Source organism: Wyeomyia smithii, chromosome 1, assembly GCF_029784165.1.
Source record: "Wyeomyia smithii strain HCP4-BCI-WySm-NY-G18 chromosome 1, ASM2978416v1, whole genome shotgun sequence".
NCBI classification, from domain to species: domain Eukaryota; kingdom Metazoa; phylum Arthropoda; class Insecta; order Diptera; family Culicidae; genus Wyeomyia; species Wyeomyia smithii.
Genome location: NC_073694.1, coordinates 16,892,756 through 16,910,619, shown reverse-complemented (window position 1 = coordinate 16,910,619; position 17,864 = coordinate 16,892,756). Strand labels below are relative to the sequence as shown.

Sequence of the window (17,864 nt, the reverse complement as noted above, 5' to 3'; positions counted from 1 at the left end):
GCGGGTTTTTGTTGCGAAAAACATAGCAAGCTTTGAATTTTTACGTTTTGATGCATCTTTTGAAGTATAATCGATTTCTGGACCACAGTGCGACAGAGATCACAACCACCGTCGAAAAATTTTCTTCACATATCAAAAGGTTTTATCAGTAGTTTTGTATTCCAGAACCCATTTTTGGTATGCATTTCAAAAGGTTTTATCAGTAGTTTTGTTTTCCAGAATCCATTTTTGGTATTCATTTATAGATGATTACAAATTGTTTTCTAAGCTGTTTTCCTATTCTCTCCTAATTTGGCTATCCAATTATTTTTAACCTAACTTTTTATACTTAATATTCAAATACGTGAGCCAGATATTGTGTGTAATTATGTCTTTTTGTTAATTTTTCCACCGGTTTTCGTTTTTGTAGTATAAACTTTGATAGTTTTTGATAGTTATTCATTCACAATTTATTCAACTTTCTCCCTTTTTGTATTTTATATATATATTTTTTATAATGTTTTTTCATTGGTTGAGTTTCCTTTTATCATTACTGGTGCTTATTTTCAATACTTTTCCAAGGTTTTTTTACCATTTTGTCTTTTTTCGTTTATTCTATTGTTTTTTATATAACTACTTCTTTAAAAATATTTATAAAACTATTTTTTTAGTTTAAAATTCACGTTTTCATCATTCATTGATATTTTTGAAAATCGCAGTATTTCTGAAAAGTCGTTTTTTTCATGTTTTTATTGACTTTTTTTAATTTTAGATTTTTTTTATTTGATTTTTAACTTTTGAGTATTTTGTTTCATTTTTTTTACCTCTCAGGTTGTTCGACATTCCACAATTATTTGTTGCTGCATTTAAAACAGTGATTGAACTGGTTTTTTCTAGTGTCTCATTTTTCCTGTTTTTAGAATTTTTTATTGTACTATTTTTAATTGAATTTCTTTTTGTAGATATTTATTAACTGAGTTACTTAGTTTAAAAATTTACATTTTCAATATATATTGGTATCTTCGAAAATCGCGATATTTCTGAAAAAAAAATCATTTCTCTCGTGTATATTGGCTTTCCTTAATTTTGGTCTTTATTCATATCTTTTTTGTTGTTCAATTTCATTTTTTTAATATTCATCAACTGTGATTTCAGTTATTAGTGCACGTTTTCGACATTTATTATTATCTTCAAAAATCGTTATATTTCTGAAAAAAAAAATGTTTTTTCTCATGTTTATGTTGGGCTTTTATTAGCTTTAGTCTTTTTTATTTCTTCTTAACTTTTCATTTTTTGTTCATTCTCATTTTTTACGGGTTATTTATTCCAGCGTTCCAAAATTCTATATTGCTGCATTGTAAGCATTGATTGAATTGTTTTTGCACTTTTCTCCTTTTACTATTTTTAAATTTTTCTACTACTTTTTATTGAATTTCTTGTTTCTAGTTATTCATCAACTGTTTTTTCAGTAATATTTGTAGGCATCCTCAGAAATTTCTTTTTCTCATGTTTATATTGGCTTAATGGTCCGCATTTTTATTTTTTCACCAGCTGACCCGGCAACTTCGTCCCGCTCATTTTTTCTCTTTACTTAAAATTTAAAACATTGAGAGCATGGGAGTTCTTTCTATTCCACATACACTCAAGTCTTTTCTTAAGCGGGGAATATACAGTGCGTAAAAAGAACCGTGTAAATTCTGAAAACCGCGCAAAACACTTAATTTGCTTAAGGTTTTTAATAATTTCTGCTAAATAGTTTCGAAAAAGAATCAATAGCAGTGTTACTTCCGCCTGCGAATCAAGTTGAAAATCGAGAGGAAATACAAACAAGGTAGGGCCAAATCATTAAATATTGAGTAGTTGGATTAAGTTAACTCATCTGATACTCTGAATAAGCGGTTTGAAAATAAAAAAAAAAAAATTAAAACATGCCGCGTAAAAAACGACTTTTCTGGGAATTAAAAATTTGGTTCCATTTGCCTGATTGGTTCTAGAGGTATGTAGAATTTTATGTTTGAATTGTATGGGAGCCCTCCCTTTCTGAGGAGGAAGGTGTATCAAACCACCATTAAAACATGTCTCGTTCCCTAAATCAGTCTCATGTCAAATTTAGTTCCATTTTATTGATTAGTAAAAACGTGTGTTTCATTTGTATGGTACCCCTCCCTTCAAAATGAGGGAGGGGTGTCAAATCACCATTATTTTTTTTTTTGCTTTCAAAATCATCCACATGTCAAATAAGGTTCCATTTGCTTGATTAGTTCTCGAGTTATGCAGGAATTTGTGTTTAATTTGTATGGGACCCCTCTTTCCCAGGAGAGGAGGGGTGTTGTACTACTATAGAAATGTTTTCTGCCCCCAAAAAATTCTACCTGCCAAATTTGGCTCCATTTGCTTGATTAGTTCTCTAGGTATGCAGAAATTTGTGTTTCATTTGCATGAGATCCCTCCCTTCTCTTCTGGAGGGGTTTCAAACTGCTAAAGAAATATTTCTTGCTTACAAAAACCTACACATGCCAAATATGGTTTTATCTGCATGGTTAGTTCTCAATTTATGCAAAAATGTATGTTTCATTTAAATGGGACCCCTCCCTTCCAGAGAAGAGAGGGATCTCAAACTACCACATAAAAATTTCTTGCTACCAAAAACTTTCTACTGTCCAATTTGGTTCTATTTGTTTGATTAATTCCCGAGGTATGCAGAAATTTGTTTCATTTGCATGAGACCCCTCCCTTTCAGAAGAGGGAGAGGTGTCAAACTTCTATAGAAATATTTTTTGCTTCCAAAAACCCACACATGCCAAATATGGTTCCATTTGCATGGTTATTTCTTGAGTTAGGCAGAAATTTGTGTTTCATTTGTAAGATAGCCCTCCCTTCCAGAGGAGGGAGGGATCTCAAACCAGTATAATGACTTTTTCCGTCCCTAGAAACCCTTATATACAAATTTTCACGCCGGTCCGCTGATCCGTTTTTGAGATAAATCGTGATTTAGAAACTCCAACTCATTTTTATTATACAGAAGATTTTGTTAATTTTTTTCTCTCAATATTCATCACCTGTTTTTCCACGTTTCCGTTTTTTTTATTATTCTTAAACATAGCGATATTGCTAAAAAAATATTTTGTCCATGTGCCATGTATTGGCCTTTCTTAATCTTTTGTTTTATTTAAATTTTAAATTTTTTAACTTTTCATTTTTTTGGTTATTTAAATATTTTTTTTCCCAGCGTTTTTTGCATTTAATACATTGATTGATTTTATCAAATTACTTACTCATTTTATTTTTTTAAATGTTTTTTTTTGTTCATTATTTTTATTGTATTTCCTTTTTCAAGATATTCATCATTTGTTTTTGTTTTCAGTTATGATTTTAAGTCTCGCGATAATTATGAAAACATATTTATATTTTTAGCTTGTTTTGTTCTTTAACCATTTCTCAATGTACTGTTTTTGTTGATTTTCCTTTTTTGTTTGTATTGTTCTGTATTGCAGCGTCGCATTCCATTGACAGAATTGGTGTTATTGAATCTTTTTTCATTCCAGCTTGATAGTCCAAACTATTCTTCAAATTATTTTGTATTGAAAGTTTTTTTTAAATATATAATTGAGGTTATTCTAGACTTTTTTTGTCCATTTCACATCGCTGGCCTCAGAAATCAAAATACAATTTGGATTTTCTTATTTTCATTTTTTGTATTTTTTTCTAAATTTCTTTGTACATTTTTATGCTTGTTTTTCATTGTTATCTTTCTCCATTGACTTGTTTAAATTGTTATCAATTTATTTTTGTTGTACTTTCCAGTGTTATCAATTATTCTCTTATGATTCATTCAACTTTATCTTCGTTGCATATTTTCTGTTTCCTTTTTTTCGTTTTTCAACCTATTGGTTTTTTCATGTGTTTTTGTTTTGATTTTTAAAAAAAAATAAAAAATCGTTTTTTTTTTATTTTTTTATCTTTTTTTTATTTGTGTTGTTTTATTTTTTCATCCTTTTTAATTTTTTTGAACTGTGACAGACGCCCTTTAAAGTTTTTTTTTTTAAATTTTAGAATTCACTGCGACACCAGACTCGTGATTCTGTGACTGAACTTTGAATTACACTGGATAACACAGGTTTTGCTCAAACTGGGAACAATAAAAGATTATAGCATTTTAATTGTACCTGTGAATGTTGAATACGGGAAAATTTCATAGAAGTCTCTGAAGATTTGACGCACTTTAGAGGTGGCTAGGGGCACCAAAATTCGCCGGGATGGTTAAAAAGCTATAATCCTCCATTTTGTTCCAGTTTGAGCTCCAGAGCATTTTTTTTTTCGCTTTTGACTATGTATTTATTACCATCTCTGCGAGACATTTCCTCTATCTTAACCCGTCTTATATCCGTCATAACGTCCGTGTGTGGAAACATGAATCCATGCAAGTACAGTTCTTGTAAAGGCAGGGGAGTTAAGCTACATTTCGGCAACCATTTTCTTGAGACATCACAAAAAGGGGGCGCGCGTTCGAATGGTGCACTTTTTAAACGAATGTGTCTACATGGAAAATGTTTTACGCTACACTGACTACACGAAGTTTGGTTTCACATGGAGCTAGTCTACACAAACAGTGAATTAGAGAAAAGGACTTTGGCATCGAACAAATCGACACCCAGAGGAGGGACACAAAGCTACAGCTAGAGATACTGGAAGAGATACTATCCTTGGCTACTGCAAATGTTTCGAAAGCAATACCGAAAGCAAATATCTTTACAGTTGCAGTAGTATACGGATGATACAGAGATGACAGGTGGAAGGGGATAAACAAAAAGCTAGTGGAGTGTGGGTGGGGGTCGAGAAAGAAGAGGGCTGAAAATAACAAAATATACTTGCTTTCTAATCGTTTCTTCCATGCTACATTCTTTTCATTGGAATTTTTAAATAGATCTAAACTTTGCTGAATTTTTTCAACCACTTGCCGGTGCCCATTTTGGGCGGGGCTTATCGTCGTCATCGCCGCCACCGTCGCTGTTGCCACCGTCGTCGCCGTCAGATTACTGCTGCTGTTGTAGGCGTTGTTCTGGTTTTTGTTGCTGTTGTTGCTAAGGACACTGCTGCTGATTTGCGCTTGGTTGGCAGCAGCAGCAGTGACTTTTGTGATGTTGGTGGTATTGGTAGTAGTCGCTAATACTGGTGAATGTTGTAGTAAGTTCGGTGATTGTGGTTGTAGGCGGTGTGATGGTAGTGGTAGTAGTGGCATTTTTGTTGTTGTTGGTGGTGGTGGTGGTTGTTGTGGTAGAGCATTAAACGATTCAATATTAATATCACATTTGGTACGCTTACAACGATCGTAATGGGGTTTGAGTAAGACAGTAGAAGTAGTTGTAATAGTATAGGGAAGGGTAGAAATATTAGTAGGAAAAGAATTATTATTACTATTGTTATTGGTGGTGAATTTGGTGGTGGTTGTGGTGGTGGTGATGGTGGTTGAAGGAGAATTGAAGGCAATCGCTTCAATCGCCGCTGAGAAGCGGTTCACACTTCCACCGCTGTCCGTCGTGCTGGGAACACTGTCGATCTTGCTGCGGTGGAAACCGGCCGAAGACGCTACCATTTGCTGTTGCTGCACCACTTGGCTATGGTTGTGGTGTGAGCGTGGCTGTTTTTGTTGCAAGTGATAGTGGTGTGTGCTGTGGGTGCTATTGTGATGGGTTTGATAGTTGTTGTTGGGAAATTGCTGATTGTGATGGTAGGGATGGTAGTGTAGGGGAGAACTATTTTGGAAGGCTCCGACAGGACGGGATGCGGGATAACCGGAGCAAGTGTTGCCATTGCTGTTGTTATTATTGTTACTAGTATTGTTATGGCTAGCTTTCGCCTGGTAATAGCTAGTAGCACTAGTAGTGTTATTGTTATGTGAGCTGAAAATTGAACTTTGTTTGGGTTGACAAGGAGAATTACTGTTGTTTGTTGAGTGCACATTATTGTTGTTGTTGTTGTTGGTATTATTATTGTTGTTGTTGTGGTTGGGGCCGTTCTGCCGCTCCTTGGACTCGCCTCGTCGGGAAATGTGACCCTTTTCGGATGGGGACGCCTTATTGTTGGCCTTTTCCGTTTTACCCGCCGTCGGGCTTGTGGTGACTGCTTCCGCCAACTCTGGAGGGTCCGAAAGGGGAAAGATACTGTTCTCGATCATCGGATCGTCACTAGTGAAGTCAACATTATGGAGAGGCTTTATCGGAGTAAGTGTGGCACCGTCTTTGAACTGGATGAAACTGCGCAGGGCTGCTGCAGCGGCCTCTATGCGGGCAAGTTTTTTGCTGCGCCCATGGCCGATAAACTTTTGACCGTCGACCTGAAACAAAACAAGAGAAAAGTATATTAGAAAATTTCGAACAATTAGACAAAAAAAAATATTCCATTAAATTTCTCATTCGGGGACACGCGTATTAACGAATGTAATAAAAACCCTTTAAAGGTCTGTGCACAAGTTGTCAAAATAAACTATAAAAGATGTCTAAAAACAACTATCAAAATATTATCAATAGTTATCAAAAACTGGTAATAAAACCGTCACAGAATCGTAAATATGGAAGAAAAAATTCAAAAAACAAAATTTGTTCAACAGTTATCAAATGTTGATCAATGTGTTGTAAAATATTGTCAAACATAAGTTTCCACTCATGTTTAGCAGTTGGAGAGATGTAAGAAAGTTGTCACAAAAAGACTCAAAGGTGCTAAAATTTTTTTGTGTGTAACTGGAATTTACAAATAGGTATTTAATAACAACAGTAAAACTCGCAAGAAATTTGTCAAAAAATCGTCGAAAAATCATCAAAAAAGGTTTTTGAAAAAATTTCAATCTTTCACAACCGTTAACTGCCCTGATATTTTTCGATCGGATGTGAAACCAAAAAGTAGAGGTCCCGCAGTAGACGTTATGCTGAAATAAATCAGTTTTAGAACTAAAGAGCCGTTCAAAATAGAATCACAAAAGATTTTAAAAGTTTCCAAGAGATCTTTATTTGTTTTTTTTTTAAGCTTGAGCTTGACGACTGCTTATTTCATAGTTGCTCCTCCGTGATGGAACTGAGCCATTGAAATTGCACAGAGAACTACGTTTATGGCATCTGGGATGATTTTGCCTACTTCAATGTATAACTATTCAGTAGCTTTCGCTTTGTATAGATCGATAACGGCTACGTCATTACGGTCGTTAGCAGTGGTGGGCACCATTCCGCTGATTCGCTAATTCGCTAATTAGCGACGCTAAAATTCAGTTAGCGATTTCGCTAATTTTTAAGCTGGTTAGCGAAACTGTTAGCGTCGCTAAAATTTTGGCCTTCGAAACGCTAATCGCTAATTCGCTAAATTTTGTGGAGAAGCGACAATAGAAATATTTAGAAAAACTGTGAATTGCTGATGGCGTACGTAAATTGCTTCGAAAGATGAACATACTTTACTGCGAAAGTTACTTTTGTCAGTTTTTTTACCCTAGAATGGAGTTCCAGTTATCGTACAAGCCACAGGAGCATTTTGAAGAACAAGCACAAGGTCTAGATTGAATTTTTGGCACACCAAGAACTTTGGTAAATTGCAATGCGCTTGAAATTATGAGAACTTTGGTTCTATTTTTTCGATTCAGATAATAATTGAATTTTCATGAAAACATTCCTAAGAGTATCTATTTTCAATGCAAGCTAAATAACTTTTGTTATTCTTGTTTTTACAAAATCAAATATGAATACCGTTTCGTGAACCTCTTATTGTAAATGCTTTAAAAAGTAATTGTTTTCGTTTGTTTAACCAAAACAGATCAATGTGGTCCCAATCTCACAAAACATGAGCAATAAATATAGCGATATGACTATTTACATATTAAAAAGTTAGCGATTAGCGAAAGTTCCGCTAATGTGGGCTTAGCGTTTAGCGATTATCGAGCTAAATTTTCCGGTTAGCGACTTAGAGATTAGCGTCGCTAAATTTTCGGTTAGCGGTGCCCACCACTGGTCGTTAGAGTATGGAAGGAGATTGTAAGAAAAAAGTGGTACCAATCGTTGTTGTCAGAGACCGATTTTAGTTGTGCATCTCCCCGACTGCGACGGAAAAAAGGGTTGTGTCACCGTGATAAGTGACGGAATCGAACAATGTTGCGAGCGATGAGTATCTTTCCAAGATATCTTTAAATTGCTTTTGAAAACACCTGATAATTGTCAAAGAAATAGTTAATAGTCAACTGTGAAAAGCAAAGCCTTGGTGCCACATTCCGATTTAGATCTCGACCTTCCGTTTTTCATACACAGACTTCGTTGTGCAGGGACTTTTAACCGGATACATTCGTGATCCGGTTATTCGAAGCTCGGATCACGGATAGGTAAACGGATACTATCTGGATATCTGGAATTTCGGATGCAGATAATCGAATATTCAGAAACCCGGATATCCGGATAATTACTTTCCGGATATGCGATTTTTTTTGTCTTTCAAAGGCCATTTATTTAAAATGTAACGCGAAAAAATGCTCTTTCCACAACCCCCCATCTAATCGTAACTATTTATGTAAATAGGTTTCATTAAACTATGTTCGGATATAGATTCCGGATATCCGGAAATCCGACTATCCGAAAATCCGGATATCCTGTCGGATAATATCCGGACATCCAACTGATCCGAATTGTGGATATTTGTCGGATATCCGAGGCTGGATATCCGGATATTTTGATCCGGATAGTCCCAGTACTATTCCTGAGCCGAGTCTCAAACCTACGACGATTTGTTAGGCCAGCCTCGCACGTCGAGACCAACTGGGATTCGATCGTCAACTGTACTGTAACACAAACGCGACGAAAATAATCATAAAGAGTATCATGAAAAAAGAGATTGCAAAAATTTATAAATAGTCTCAAAAAAATGAGGACATTTTGACACACAAAGTTGTCAAAATGTCCTCATAATTTTGTTGTGGAAAAAAATCATTCAAACGGAACATAAAATATGGCAGAAAAAACATCATAAAATTGTCAAAAGATTGAAAATCAATTACATAATTTAACCAAAAAAAATTCAAAGCCGCCAAAAACTCTTGTGAACTATTAAGAAAAACGAAGTCTTCAAATAATCGTCAAAAATTGACGAAAAAAACTGTCAAAAAAACATTATAAAATCAATAAAAATTTTCAAATAGTGTTTTGAATTTTTGCAAAATTGACGTTAAAATGAAATCAAAAAGTTTTAAGAAAACCCACTGGTCAACAGAGAGTTCGCTCATTTAACACATTTTCAACTTTGCGAGGGGCACCGAAATTCACAGGAATTATTAAATGGATCTGCCATCGTGCTCTGTGTTCTGTTGAGGATGTTATTTACCAACTTGCTATTGCAAGCGGTATCTTTTGACTGCTTGTTGTTGCACGATGTAACGAACTATCGACGAAAAACCTCATTTAATGTCTTTTGAGATTCTCGTCGGAAAAATTTAGATAGACCAACATGGCTTTTACCCAGGTAGATCAACAACAACTAGCTTGCTTCGATTTACATAAAATTGTATTGAAAACGTGGAAAATGGGATGCAAGTGGACACTATTTATACCAAATTGAACGTAGCGTTGGATCGTGTTGATCTCACCATTCTTTCGGCCAAGATTAAACGTTTTGGTGCATCACATCATTTTAAAAAGTGGTTGAGATCATACCTCGTAGACCGCACACTTGTCGAGTGTGCCTCGAGGGAGCAACCTTGAACCACTGCTTTTTTTCAAATTTTTTCAATGATGTTTGCAACGTCATTCTACCAGGCTGTAAACTTATCTATATTGATTATGAAAACTCTTTCACGTCATTCGCACTAAAGAAGACTGTAAAAAGGTGCAACAATATCTGGATGATTTTCCAGACTGACGTCATCGTATTCTGCTGATAATCAGCATTTCGAAATGTCTCGCGATTTCTTTAACGCGGAAAAAAATCCGTTTGCGTGGAACTATAATGTATCTGGAGAAATTCGCGAAAGAGTATCGATAGTCAATGATTTAGGTGTACTGCTTGATTCGCAACTATCCTGCTGGCACCACTACTTCCATATCGTTGTGCAACCTGGCCAGAACCTGGGTTTTATTATGCAAATAGCCAAAGAATTTAACAATCCGTTTTGCTTGCGATCGCTTTACGTTTCCCTAGTTTTTTTCTATTTTAGAAATTTCGGCTATAATATGGAATCCCTACACCGACATTTGGATCAAACGAATTAATCAGTACAAATAGATGCTTCAAGTATACTATAGGAAGTCAACATAAATATGCTGAACAGAAATTTGATATCACGACACTTTTCGCGTCTCCTATTTCAACGTACTGAATATGATCAAGATGAACTCACCAGGAGGATGTGTAGCGTCTTCAATAATGCGCTTGACTTGTTTAGCTTTAACCCTCTAGTGCTTAAACCTGTCTTTAGACGGGTTTCTGTAGAATCACTATCAATCTTCAATAAATACTTAAAAAATGTTTATGAAGATTAACATTAATTTTACCGAAGCCTGTCTAAAGGCGGGCTTGGGCACTAGAGGGTTAATGAGTCAAGCGTTTTTTTTTAATAGACTTAAGCAAATGTTATAATGTGTTAGCCTTGTGTTTAAAGTATTAATGTGCGAGTGTTAGACTTAATTTATGACTTTCAATTTAAAAGATGCGAGGTTTTTACTCTAAAAACTACCAAATGTTCATCAGAGTGTTGTCAAAAAATGTGAAAAATATGTGAAAAAGCAAATAATTATTTGTATACCCGTAATATTGTCAAAAAAATATAAAAACTTATTAAAAGGTCGGTTGAACTCTGTCAAAAAGTTGTTGAAGAGTCATCGAAAAGATATTGGAAAATTATGACCTATTCAAAACCATCCAGATCCAGCTTTCATCGGTAACTTTTGACAGTCACCATTGTAAATCACCAAGTCATTGAAAATCAAAAAATCACCAAGATATCAGAAACGGTTCTTTAAGTTGTCGAAAAGGCATTAGAAATAGTTGCCGTTTAAGAGTAAATAAGTAGTTTAAGAAAAAAAAACAATAATTGTTGGAAAAGCTGTCAAAAATAGATTAAAATGATGACAAATTAATAACAAGTTGTTAAAAATAATCTAAGAAAATCAATAAAAGTTCGTGAGAGTCAGTAAAAAGACGAGGGTAAATGTTCTAAACATTTCTAACATTTCTAAAACGTAATAAACCAAGTTGAAATAAATAGTTATTAAATCACTTCGATAACGTTAGTGATTTTATTGTGGCGTCACGTCATACACTTTCAGCTGTCATTGCGTCATTTGCGCTGAAGTGCATCGAAAGTTAAAAAAAGTTCCCTCGTTTTAATGACGGTAATTCGGATGTTAATAACTGTTCTCGTGAAGGGATACTTAAATCCTTTGAAAACGCTTTGCTGGAGGAATTGCTCGATAAAAATCAATGTCAAACGCAGGAACAGCTTACTTTGGGATTAGGAGTTGATCGGGGCGTACTTGGAACAAGGCACAATAGTGAAGAGTGATCGATATTGGTCTTAGGGGAAACTACCTCCCCAGTAGTTTAATTGGCCGAAACACCATGCCGGAGATATAACAGATTGCGGACCCAAGCAGCAAAATTTGTTTCGTTAATGAACTTTGTGCATCACAGCAACAAATTCTTATGCGAAATTAAGTTGCAGTTACATCTCAGTTTCATACACAATGACAAAAAAAGCGCAGGAGGTGGAGCCAATTGCAACATTTTCGTTGTTTCAACACAAGTTTCAAGAATGAAACCGCTATGTGTATGAACTTATGCATGGAATTTGATAACAACATGGTAAATGCTGCATTGCAAGTTCATGGCTCAGTTTTAAATATTGCTTCCCTTATCATGCCAATGCAATGGTCATTACCAGTTTTTAATTTTGCTTCTTCAATCCATCAGTACCTTAGCGTGATAATGAAATTCAAAGCAATTTATCATATCGTTAAGAAACCCACACTTTTTGGACGACTTCTAGTCCAAGCACCCAAGAGTTACAACGCAGTGAATAACCTCATCTCAAAAACAAATATAAGGCGTACGATTGAGCAAAAGTTGCTGTTACATGGCTTCAGAACATGACAGCAACTTTTAGAAGTATTTTTGTGTGTTTGTTTTTTGTATCTCGCAAGCATCACGTTGGCAACCTGTATGCTCCACCCACTATATCTATTCAGTGAAGGTTAGGTTTTCAAATGCCGTTTATACGTTTCAACAACAAATCTAACCTCGCGAATTACGTTGTTGGTGTGAAGATTTTTGAAGCAGCGATGCAACTTTAGTTGTTGCTTGTTTCTTTACAATTTCATCGTAGTAACAAAAATTGTTTCTTAAAACCTCGGAATTTCATTAGTGCAACAAATGATCACAATTTATTTTTTTATTATGTTTCAATTGTTGCTTGGGTCTCTAGGAGAACAACTACCCCACCGGTTTACCGGTTTTTCCTTGGTTGCTCGTATCCCAGTTTGTACCACGTGGAGGTAGGAATAGGGCAATATGCCTTGAACCACACTGGGGTCTATTTTCTTCTAACTAGTACGGGTGAACTGTTAAAAAGCACTGCCCAGCCGTTTACCAAATCTAGCTCTCCTCAATATCGAATCATTGTTGCTGAAAGATGTGTTCAAGATATTCAGTACATCTTCGGAGATTCTAACCCGAAGTGATTTTTTTCTGCTTTTACGATACTATTTTAAGCGTTATTAAATAAGCATATTCAAACTCTTTTTTCTCTTTTTTAAGTGACATACATGAAAACTAGCCCCCCCTAGAAATTTTCCTTAGTTGCGCCCATGCTTCCACCTCTCCAACAAAATTGTCAACTTCATAAAAAATAACGAAATTTTTGGTTTTGCGCTTGAACTCTTCCAACGACATGCGTATTGCGTTAGCGGGATGCAGTAAGGACAACGCGTAGGCAGGTGCACTATCTTCATCGAACCGTGCTTCCAGTGAGGTTACAAGAGAATCAAAGTAAGAAATTGTCACAGCTCGGTTCCAATACTCCAAGCTAGTTGATACAGGCGGATTTGCCCGGTACTTTTGCCGCTGCAATATCCTTGGTGGATCAACTGAAAAACCTGTGGAATTCCACGCAACATGGCGCAAGCATTTCAATAAATTATTTTGATCTGGCCGTTACTTCACAGATGTTTGTGTGGGCTAAAGATGTCGTTTTGTGCTATTAGAATTATTGAAAACAAAATTCTGCACCAATGTCAACATTTAGGGGGGGGGCTGCCCCCCTCTGGCTACGCCTTTGATGTGGACTATCCGGTCATGCTTTTACGACATCAGCTCGGCCGGGAATACACACCGCGAAGGTTATGCTGTGTATTTGGTGGGACCAGATCGTTGTTATTTAATATAAACTGTTGAAACTGAACGAAACCATCACTGGGTGCGGGATCGACTTCAATTGATGCGATTAAGCCGTGCGCTGGGCAAAAAATGGTCATAATACGAGCAGAGGCTCGAAAAAGTGATTCTACAGCATGACAATGCTCCGCCTCATACTGCTAAAGTCGTAAGTTTTCATAGAAACGCCCACCCGTCATATTCCCCAGATATTGCACCATCTGATTATTACTCGTTATGTTCGATGGAACATGTTATGGCTGATCACGACATAGAAAAATCGATTGATTCGTGGATAAACGTTAAAGGCGAGCACTTTTATCGTAACGGTATTGGAACTCTGTCAGAAAAATTAAAAAAAAATTGTAGGGTAAATGACCCAATAGTGGAGGAGCTAAGCACGAGTTATGCATGTTTAGCCATGTTTTGGCTAAGAAAAACGAATCTAGCTGGTCCGTTTCACTATTTTCTGTTGAAATGGATTCTATTTGATAATTTTGCACCTTAAAATTGACTTTGAACCCGCTTTGAGAGTTTAAATTAACTAAAATAAGTTGCACGCTTTTGTTCCAATAGTTGCGGTAGAGTTCCTATAGTTGTGAATGGGTGTTCCTGTAGTTGCGGTACATAAAACATTCGTGTTTGCTTGGTTAAATGAAGGTATTTGCCTTGCTTGAAGTGGTTTTTGATTGTTTTACTATTTATCATATTATTTTTAATAGGTTGACAAGTCGGTTTGCAAGTAAATACAAAAATGCACGAAGTTAACTAAGAGACGGATTTTACGCCAATTTGGTCAGATGTTGGCAAAATTCAGTGAGGGTATGTAGGTTTTATTAAAATAAAACAAATTTTGCATACTTTTTATAAAATGTCGATAGACTAACATTTGAAAATGGCTGAAATTGGCTGAAGAGAAAAACCAATGGCGCTCATTTTGAAATATTCAGAATTTTTTTTTCGCAAATGGTGATTTCTCAACACTGGAAGTTAGGGTCTATTACCTCTGCTTCGTACCATGTTTGCGCTTACATTTTTGACGTTAGTGTTTACTAAAAGAGCGATTGAAGCTGTGTAAGGCTCGTTAAAAGAATTACAAGACTAAAAGCAGTGGGTAAGCATCGATTAAGAGGTCATAAATGCATAATACAGCATTTTAGGGGTGAGAGCGATAGCTTTTGTGGCCGATCATGTATGAAGTATCGGTAAATACACGGTGGCAGGGGAAGGTGGGGTTCGAAAATTGAATAGTAATAAGTTACATCATTTAGGTATGTCCCCTAGTACCTGCTTGTCCCTAATATACACAAGTAGTCCCACATACATATGTTCTGATAAAGTAAATCAGAATTGCGAAACATACCGCAACTATAAGAGCATAGTGTATCCTGTGATCCAATAGTGGAGGAAGTAATTTATAAATAATATGATCATCTATTGACGAACTTCACCTGTGCAACAGTTTCCATAATAAACTGTTATCTGGGAAAATAATTATATGAGTAATAATCGTACTACACATTTCTTAAAACAATCGTGGACAAAATAAGAAAATGGGTAGTGAGTGGTGCCTTCCGGGTAAGTTTCTGAAAAATACAGTTTTCTTCAGTAATTTGGATATTTTCAGTATATATTGTTGTAGTAACATATGTACTTATGTTTATCTATTATTTCTCCAACATGTAGCATAAGCAATTCGGTTCTAATTAGTTTAAACGATGAATTTAAAAGCGATGCCGCAACTATTGGTGCTACCACAACTATTGGATCATCTACCCTAGCTAGCGATGAGAAACACTTTGAAAGATTTTTAAGTAACCATTTGTTCAAAATAGAGTTGCTTTTTTATCCAAAAAAAAAACGCGAACACTTAGTTACACTTCTAATATAATTTTGAAAAATGCAGTCACAGTTGCTGAAAAGAGATTACAATGATGTCAAAACAGTTGTTGCTGAAAACCCTACAGTGGTCAAAACCAAATAATGGCAAAAAATTATTGAAAACAGAAAACCGTGAAAAATCATCGATATCGAGTTAAAATATGCCAGAAAATAAAAGTTCGATAAAAAGTTCAATCCTAAGCCAGCACAGTTTCAATCAAAAATGATTAACCGATTAAATTTTTTTAGGCAGAGGCCATGGTTAGTCATCGGCGCCACCATTAAAACAATAAATTCAGTGTTCGCCGTAAATGTCAACTGTCCGAATAATTATACCAATTCATTAGAAACAATCGACGCCGATTTATGCTCCACATTTAGCCATGGAAGCACGTGAAAACATTTCATGAAATTTTAAGTATAGTAGTCATTCAACCACTTGAAGCAATAAATCACAAAAAAAATTTTTTTGATCGTAAACCACAACACGAAGTCATTCATGCATCTACAATTCATCAGTCCATCCTATTTGGGCCTTTGGCGGAAGCACGTGGAACCACCTGCTATAGGAACCGCAAAGGCCCTCTTCAACTTTTTTACGACATCTGAAACCCATTTCATTACGGACAGAAACAATCTTGTTTATGAATTCGTCGCTCGTTTTGACGTCCATAAACACTATCCCGAGAGCTGCTGCATCGTGCGATAGACTGCCAAAGTAAATGAGCGGACGACCATCACCGCTTTCGTTAATAGCTGATATCGGCAAAACGTGCCGTTTGGAATAATTTTGACTTGACGACTTGCATTGCACTGGACATTAGATATCAGATGGGAATTTAATTGGTCAATCAGACTGTTGTAACGTTTCGGCCCCGTATCGTTTTCTCGCAGTTCGGCTATTATTAAACGCATCCGATTTGGCTAATGATAATTAGGTAGACTGTAAGTAAGCAGAGAAACTCACCACAACGGACATACTGAAAAGGGGAGCATGCACTGGTCCGGTTTGCGATTCCAGGTTGTACACCAGGTTGCGCTTCAGTTCGTTCAGCACGGCGACGGTGTTTTTGGTCTGTGGAACCTGCTCTGCGCTCGGTTCACCCGCCTTCAGCTGGGCCTGCTGCAATTTACGGCGCTTCCGGGCGGCGGCACTTCCTAGAGGGGGTGAAATAAAACTTTAAGCAACTCAATATGTCTACATTTAACGAGTCAAAAATAGAAGATAGTAAAAATGCCGAACTTTTAATGGTGAGGAAAAAAAAAACACACTCGAAACCGTGTGTAAAGCTTACCTGCCGGTGGGTTGACTATTTTTAGAATCCATTGTGTCGCGAAATGAAGGCATGTTAGTTTTTTTTTTTTGGAAGAGAAAACAGAAATGGTTCTTCAAATAATCGTCGTACAGATTTTTAAATCAGATTAGATCTACATAAAAAAAACTTTAACAAGAACAAATTTTCATTTATTATACATTAATTACACTGCAACACATTCCGATGAAGAAGTCACCACGTGCCTCTCCAAAAACAAATGTGACGCAATGAATGGATATGAAAAGTGAGGGCAAAGATGAAAAAAAACAAGACAGAGCACGAGAGAGAGACCATTTGCGTCAGCTGCTTATCTTAGTCATAATGGCATAAAAACTAAACGCCAGAACGGGGTCTAGTGACCTTTTTTTGGCAGCAAAAATAGTAGCTTTGTTGAAAATAGACAACCAACAGCACACCGTAACTGGCGTCGGGTGAAAAGCGTTATTAATGTGGGGAAATAATCGCATGTTCTTATACATGTTAGGAAAACTTTTTTTTGTGTAGCGTAAAAAGCATAAGTTACAAAATCCGTGCGTAACTTTGAAACTTGTGTAGAATGCGTCATTTCTGAATATTGGATTATTTCTCTTTATCTATTTTTCTTTCATTTTTTTACTTCCAAAAAATAATTTGAATTTTCAAATTTTTTTGCGATCAGTCTTTTAATATTTACTTTTTTCATATTTTTCTCGGAGTTACTTGTATTTGTCAAAAAAATTAGCCTAAAAATGCATTTAAAACCGTTCTCCTCGGGTGGAAATTCCACCGCACATATTTGGAGTAGCCGAAAACCACTAGAAAAATCGATAAAACAGTTCCAGAATGCAACCCCCTGCCATAGTCACACACTTCCCATCACACTCAGCTGTTGCACATGTGCGTGCATTCGACTCTCGAACCCGAACTCTAAGTTCGGTCGAATTTTTCGCATGCGAGGCAATGCAATGCACTTTCCGTAACCGTCGACAGTTCTAGGGCAATGTACAACCCCTGACCTATGCCAGTGGAGTTCGATTAACCCATCTTCCCCAGCCACTCCAGGTGCCATTCATTGGTCTTGACTTCGGCTCGTACCGCTGCTGAAGGGCGCTGAAAAAATCACCCCAAAATACCTGCGTCTTGATTATCAAAGGGTTGCACAGGCAGAGCTGTTAGAATAAAAAACCCCGAAAATCCTAACCTGTCAAAAGTAACTGCTTGATTTCAATTTGCATTCATATTATTCTGCTGTTTATTCACTGCGAAGCGAAGGGGCCAGCCGAACCAATCGAACCGATCGCTTGTTGATCCGAACGGGAAACA

The 17,864-nt window shown here is 36.2% G+C and overlaps 1 protein-coding gene across 5 annotated transcripts in view; it reads right to left on the bottom strand.

Moving 5' to 3' along the window:
- The window catches only part of LOC129734024 (double-stranded RNA-specific editase Adar), a 92,729-nt gene that overhangs the window by 16,019 nt on the left and 58,846 nt on the right, over positions 1-17,864 (bottom strand). Inside the window, exons 3-6 of one of the 5 annotated variants that reach the window (XM_055695721.1) lie at positions 16,542-16,556; positions 16,214-16,404; positions 5,395-6,313; positions 4,852-5,148 (exon numbers count right to left, since the gene is read on the bottom strand). In XM_055695721.1, the coding sequence (XP_055551696.1) occupies positions 4,852-5,148; positions 5,395-6,313; positions 16,214-16,404; positions 16,542-16,556 (1,422 nt within the window). The remainder of the gene's footprint in view (positions 1-4,851; positions 5,149-5,394; positions 6,314-16,213; positions 16,405-16,541; positions 16,557-17,864) is intronic. The other 4 variants (XM_055695724.1, XM_055695723.1, XM_055695725.1 and 1 more) reach the window with 4 other exon arrangements.